The sequence below is a fragment of the Cryptotermes secundus genome, unplaced genomic scaffold, assembly GCF_002891405.2.
Source record: "Cryptotermes secundus unplaced genomic scaffold, Csec_1.0 scaffold55, whole genome shotgun sequence".
Classification (NCBI taxonomy): Eukaryota; Metazoa; Arthropoda; class Insecta; order Blattodea; family Kalotermitidae; genus Cryptotermes; species Cryptotermes secundus.
The window spans coordinates 374,626-382,232 of record NW_019740654.1 but is presented as its reverse complement, the minus strand read 5'-3'; the positions used below and the strand labels follow the sequence as shown (position 1 = coordinate 382,232).

Here is a 7,607-nt window from a genome sequence, read left to right as displayed (position 1 = left end):
TGTGTGTGTGTGTATATATATATATATACACACACACACACACACAGGATGACTCATGAGGAATTTCCGCCATTTCTGAAGACATTTTGAGCAAAAAGTGTCATATAAACCTGGGTCCTATACTCAATATTTACAGAGTTACATTCATAATTTGAGGTTTCTAAATTTTAATTTTAATTTTAAATACAAAATTACATTATTTTAACGCATTTATTTTCACAAAAAAATTAATTCTATGGACTTGATTCTCTGTGGTTCAATTCTGCCAAGTCTTACAGAGATTACAACACATTTTCAAAAATGCTGCCCTCCACTTCGATACACTTGTCTGCACATTTGTGAACCGTGCATGTTGCTCTATGTAGGTGCACACTGTTATCTCTGATTTCCGTAGCAGCGTGCATAATGCGAGCAAGTACTTTCTCACGTGTCTGTGTCTTCCTTTGGTAAACAATGTCCTTCATCCGTCCCTAAATGCAATAATCTAATGGGGAAAGGTCTGGTGATCAGTTCACAGTAGTGCATTTCAAATTGTGAACGTAACTCTATAAATATTTAGTATAGGACCCAGGTTTATATGACAATTTTTGCTCAAAATGTCTTCAGAAATGAGCTCCACAAGTGGTGGTAACTCCTCATGAATCACCCTGTATATATATATATATTTTAGCAGGGTGGCACTAAGTCCCTTGTACTGCAGCCACTTCTGGCCTATTGTACCAGCCCCAGATGATAGGTGAGGGTGATTGTTGAGCAGTTGATGGAATTAAGATAGGCAGGGGAAACCGAAGTACTTGGAGAAAACCTACCCCAGTGCCACCCCATATCCCACTTGACCAGAACCGGGATCAAACCTGGGCTGCCACAGTGGGAAGACAGCAACTAACCGTTTGAGCTATGGCGCGGCCATATATATATATATTGTATATTTCTATAACCCCATGGTGTAGGAAGAATGTGATAATATGCTGCTTATATTCACATTATGTTCTGTCACAGCTGCACAATTTATTGACAGACACTTGCAGTATTTAAGATCTAAAAGCTAGTGATGATTTTACACAAGGTTGAGCAAATAAGTTGAGACTCGTTTTTAATTTTGTATCAGGTGATCTTGAAATTCTGTTACGTTGAATGTTACATGACACAAGGCAAAGCTGTGTTCAGTATGTATTGAACAGTAGCTCATTAGATCACTGTTTGTTGTCAATTTTGTCCAGGTGTGAAAATGGAGAGTATGATGGAATGTGAATTTTTGTGTTAAATGTCAGAAATCGCCACATGAAATGTTAGAGATGTTAAAAACAGTTTATGGTGAATCCCCAGGCCAAAGAAGCCTTGGATTTCAAAGTCCAAGATCAAAGCATTGTTGATCTACTTTCTCAACACCAGGGGTATCATCCATTTTGTATTTGTACCTGAAGGGATCACTGTTAATCAGACATTCTATGTGGAGGTGTTGAAAAGGCTTATTGATGCTGTGAGGCACAAATGCAGAGAGGTGCGGAGAGATCGCTCACTGATCCCTCACCACAACAATGTGCCAGCACATTCTCTGCTTTGAGGATCACAGTTTTTAGCAAGAAAAGGCATCTTAGCCATGGATCATCTGCTGTGTTTTAAATAAAAGCAGCATGATGGATACTGTCCAAAAATTCTCAATAATTGTACTTGCAGTATTCCTAACAAAATTAAAACACTTTTTCAAGGTGTCACAGCATCACAACCAAGAAGACTGTAATCTTCTTAATACTAACAGGCATACGAACATCAATCCCAAATACTAGTTTCTCACACCTGCACATACTTTATGATTTTTATGTGCTTGTGTCTTATCCTGTAAGGGTAATTAAAAGACAAATTTTACAGTATGTATGGCAGCAGACAGCTGGATGCTAAAGTAGTTCAGGTACATTACCTGAGAACTGGAAATTCATTCTCTATATTCTTTAATTCATTAATGTTATATTGCAAAAGAAACTTATTAGAATTATAATAAATTCTAGACCAAGAGAGTCTTGTAGGGACATTTTTAAGAGTTTGGAAATAATGACGTTCTACTCTCAGTACATATATTCATTACTTTTATACACAAGTAAAAATAAACATTTATTTAATTTTAACAATGAGATTCACAAATATAAAACTAGAGCCCTCAATAATTTATATTTACCTGCAGTTAACCTAACAAAATACAATAAAAGTGCGTACATATCAGGCATAAAACTTTTTAATCATCTTCCTCAAACAATAAAAATGTTGGCTACTGATGAGAGAAGTTTTAAATCTGCATTGAAGAAGTTTTTATATTGTGACATGTTGACCCCTACCTCCCCAGCTGCACGTAGTTGTAACATAGCGCTTGCGTAATAGGCGAGTAATCACCCTGCATCCTGGTAGCTATGCAACGCGCGGTGACGTCACAAGCGGAGCCGAAGTGAGCCTAGCGGAGCCGATGTTAGCAGAGTCCCCGCCACCTTGAAGCTATGCAAAGTGAATCAACAGCGGTGATGTCACCGAGGGATATCGCGGTTGCTAGGCAGCAGTCAACAACTCCGGACAGCGTGGCTAGCAACAAGGCACCAGGCGACAATTGTCCGATCGAGGCTACATAAGGAGCAGCGAAGGCTATTCACAGTCAGTCCTGGAGCTACCGCCGAGTGAGTCCTGGAGCTACAGCCGAGTGAGTCCTCGAGCTACCGCCGAGTTAGTTCCGAGTTAGCCAGCAACCAGTCAGTTGTATTGTGGCATTTGGAGTGTACTAATTGTGATACTGCAGATAGCAGTAATCGTAAATCTGTAATTTGGGTGATTGTAAGTGCGAATGTGAAATAAAATTTGCTACATCAAATACCTCGTGAAGTTATCTGTCGCGATATACGCCCGATACGTGACAATATCATCATTCTTTTCATTCCATAAATGAATATTATCAACATAATTGGTCATAAGTATGTAAATTTGAAATGTATTTAACTCAGTTAATATAGATAATTTAAATAAAATTGTATTAATTCAAGTTTTATATTAAGTTGTTTTTAAATTATGTTTGTTAATTAAAATCTTATTAATTTGTTTACTTTATATTATTATTTATGTTAACTGATTAATGTAAGTGATTTTGATTATGTGACTCAAGTAATTTTGTATATGTATTTTGATATATATACGTAGGTCGTACTGAAAGTCATGAGCAACTTTTTTTTGCATGCAACCTGGGAACAGCAGACAAAAGAGAATATAGTGGTAGGTAGAACCAGCTGTTGTGTTAACCTTGAGTGTCTTCTGATGCCAACAGCTTGCATCACGTGACCAGTATCACTCCTAACAAAATAGCCGACAGCCGTACGTCGTTTTGCCAGCATGCTGTCATCGAATTTCTTGTGAAAGAGGAAATCCCTGCTGCAGAAATTCACCAGAGACTTCAGCGTGCTTACGGAAGAGTGTGCATGGGTGCAAGCAGTGTTCGAAGATGGGTGAAACATTTTAAAGATGGGAACACCAGCATCGAAGATGAGCCTCGGAGCGATCGTCCTCGAACAGCCTCAACTGAACGCAACAAGGAAAGAGTGGATGAGATCATTCAAGATGACAGGCATGTGACTGTGGACACAACAGCCCGAAAACTTGGAATAGGGCACAGTGCAGGAGAGCACAGGAGATGATTGAAAGCTTGGGCTATAGGAAAGTTTGTGATTCTTGGGTCCCGCAGTTATTGACTGAAGACTACAAAGGTCAGCGAAAAGCCATCACCTCAGAACTGCTGCAGAGATATCGACACGAAGGCGATGATTTTTTGCTCTGTATTGTGACAGGTGACAAAAGCTGGCTTCACCATTTCGCGCCTGAAACGAAATGGCAGAGTATGGAATTGCACCATTTGCATTCTCCATCAAAAAAGAAGGCAAAGACAGTGCCATCAGCTGCGAAGGTGATGGGCACAGTCTTCTGGGATGCACAGGGGTTTATTCTGGCTGAATTCCTGGAACCTGGGCAAACCACCAATGCTGCTCCTTATGTCCAGTTGCTGCACAAGCTCCGTTGTACATCGCACAATAAATGTCCGGGATGAAACATCGTCATCCTGCAAGACAACGCTCAGCCCCATGCCGCTTGCCTCACATTGGAAGAAACTGCAAAGATGGGGTGGGAAGTTCTTCCACACCCCTCCTATAGACCTGATCTGACACCCTCTGACTACCATCTTTTCGGATTTGTGAAGGATCAGCTGCGTGGACGTTTTGAGACAAGGGACACAATTCAGAAAGTAGTGCATCAGTGCCTTCAGATGGCTGGAATTGAATTTTACAGAAGGGGAATTTTCAAACTCCCAGAGCAATGGGAGAAATGTGTACAAAGAAGTGGCAATTATGTGGAAAAATAAAGAAAGGTCTGTAGATTGTGATAGAGTATTTGGTTTGTCAATAATAAAGCACGTTACTTTACAAAAAATTGTTGCTCGTGACTTTCAGTACGACCCTCGTATTTTCAAAGGGACCATTTCCACATCCTAGGTTTGATACCTGTATGGATACATGGGATACAAAGGAAATGAATGAATGAATTAATTAATTAATTAATGTATAGTTTAACATTCCTGGCTGTGAATTTACATCAATTCATATGCATACTGATTTTAACACAACAACAACAACAACAATTGTTGTTGTTGTTGTTGTTGTTGTTGTTACATTTCATACCGACTTCATCATGATTTTATAATAGAATTATTAATGTGACACCATAAGGATCATTAAATGTGTTTCAACAGAAATGACAACAACACAACTTATCCATATTCACAGGTAGAAATTATGACACAGCTTTCTACATAAAAGTCTTCATATGCTGAAGAATTAACGTATTCTGCTGTAATCTATGTCATGGAATTTGCTGGCAGAACATGTAATGCAATTTCATTTGCTATGCAGACATTACATATTACCTCAGAGAGCAGCAACTCCAACTTCACAACATCATCCGGCTTGCTGATAGGTGTCTGGAGGATGGTATCCAACAGCAGAACCCCATTATAATCTCTCCGGACACCAATTCCTTTCCCATCAGTGAACAAAATCTTATCATGACCAGACAGATAGAGGCCTTGAAGAATCCCATCTCCTTTTGCTGAAATACAAATCTTTATAACTTACAGGAACTAAATTATCAAATTTTCAAAACATAAGTACGAGAAACTATACAACTACTGACTTACTTAGGTTATTCAATTCTGCTTATCAGCTTTAAGGGTTATATGAAACAAACAACAAAAACTCTGTGGTTTTAGCCTGCAAGCGAACTATACTGACCGAGCCAACTTTAGCAGATAGGGGGTGTCGCATGGTCAGCGCTACGAATCCCCACAGCCATTAATCTCGGTTTTCTAGACTGGAGCTGTCGAGTACCACTTGCAATTCCTTTTGGATGTCAGACACTGTTTCAGACATGGTCCCTTCAGTTTCAATTTCAATTTGGGAGACAAAGTGAAAACACAGGGGCTAAGTCTGACAAGTAGGGAGGATGGGGAACAATAAGCATGCTGTTGTTAGTCACAAACTCAGTGGTTTTCAGGGACATGTGGGTAGGCACGTCATGATGGAGTCAGTTGTGGTCGCACCAAAATTCCGGTCTTTTTCACAGCACATTTTCTCTCAAGCATCTTTAACCATCACATTACAAGTCAGAGCTGGCGGTAGTGTTAGGAGGAACAAATCATGGTGAACAATCTAGAAATTTTTCAACATTTTCTGTCATCTGGCTGGTGCTTAGTCACCCTGAACTTTGTAATCTTCAAGTGACACTCGACCGGTCTTAAAACATGAATGTCGTTCAAAAATTGCTGTCTGTCTTTAAGAATGTTCTCCAAAGCTTCACCAAGCATCTCAAGAACTTCACATCGAGCTTCACACAAAACTTGTTGCAGACACATTATTCAATTTTGCCATCCATCGCAGACAAAACACGAAGATGAAAAAACCCTAGTGTAAAAATAATGCATTTTCACAGCACATTGTTATATGGCAGACTGATGCTTGTGGAAGTGTGACCTTGACCTCCCTTCTCATCTTCTTTCACTGAGGCATTTACAACAATAACAGTCCAGAAACTTTTGATACAACCTCATACATGGTCAAATGACTAATGATACTAAATTGTAAAGAAGACATAAGAAGTGGCCATGGTATAACTGTAGGTATTACCCCAGCATTTGCTTTGAAAGAATTTAGGAAAACCAGGGTGGGGGAGGTGCAACAATTCATTCAGGATAATTGGTACCCCAGATATTTGAACCTGGCACCTCCCACATACAAGCCAGAGTTGTCACTGCTTTAGCCACCTTGTTCTGTGGGGAATATCACTGTACTTCACTCCAGGTGAAGAAGAGATTGTATTCTTAGCTCTGTTATATAAACATGGGTTTCTTTGAGTTCTGTTGCTGAGAAACACTAGAAATTTCCCAAATCTATCAGTTAACTTAACAAACCATGTACATTAAAATACGAAAAAATGAAACATTAAGGGCTGAATGCATTCATGACAGAAGTATGCAGCATCATATACTTCACCCATACACAGGCAACTATTTTAAAAATTTGCAATCCTCTCATATGCTTATCAATAGATGTCACATGCTCTGGTANATGAAACATTAAGGGCTGAATGCATTCATGACAGAAGTATGCAGCACCATATACTTCACCCATACACAGGCAACTATTTTAAAAATTTGCAAATCCTCTCATATGCTTATCAATAGATGTCACATGCTCTGGTTGCCTCATACAAACGCAAACTTTAAAAATTAATATTAGTAGTCTTTTTCTCCTCTGGTTCATATGTTACAGTTTACCCTCAGTTCTCCAAATCAAAGTAAATTGTTTTTATCTTTCTTCCTTCTTTCTTGCATATGTCTTGCATATGTGTGGCCAACATATTTTGAAATCAGAAATCTGGCAACACTATACCTCATTCATAAAGAGACATTTCTCAGTTAACATCAAAATATAACACCTAGAACACAGCACAAATTCCTTTGTTTTCTATTAACAAACTGAACTACCTCCAAGTAACAGAATCGTCAATATGCCAAGTCCCTCAAATATGAAAAATACAATTTTTATGGAACTGGGAGGTCCCTAATCCTAAACCACATATTCCAGTCCATACCCACTGAACATATTTCTTTCAATTTTAATTTTACCTTCCCATTTATGAATTGTTTTCCAAAAGTTCTTTTCCTTTCCAGTTTTCCAACAACTCCCTACCTTTTTTTATTCCTAACCTCAATCTCTGTGAATTAAAATTATAAATAAATTTTTACCAGTCCACCATTCCTCATAGAGCCTGGTAATACTTAACAATGGACTTTGAAAGACTAAAAGTATCTTTGGAAAGTTTACCCTTACAGCCTAGTTCAGAGACAGATAAAATGTATCTAACAGGTCAGATAGGACTGTGGTAAGAAAGTATATGGCTCACTAATTATTCTTATGTCTCCATGGTGAGATTTGCTTAGTGGGGGGTGGAGTCCAACTGGGTTCACTCGGCAGGGTGGCCACTGAATGGCCTATTGTAGCCTGCCCTGGGTGATTATGATGATGACAAAT

The 7,607-nt window shown here is 38.9% G+C and overlaps 1 protein-coding gene across 4 annotated transcripts in view; it reads right to left on the bottom strand.

Annotated features, from left to right (window-relative positions):
* LOC111872355 (baculoviral IAP repeat-containing protein 6) overlaps positions 1 to 7,607 on the bottom strand; it is a 98,298-nt gene that overhangs the window by 87,961 nt on the left and 2,730 nt on the right. For all 4 annotated transcript variants that reach the window (XM_023866145.2, XM_033754640.1, XM_033754641.1 and 1 more), the window contains exon 2: positions 4,946 to 5,127. In XM_023866145.2, coding sequence (XP_023721913.2) covers positions 4,946 to 5,127 — 182 coding nt within the window. The remainder of the gene's footprint in view (positions 1 to 4,945; positions 5,128 to 7,607) is intronic.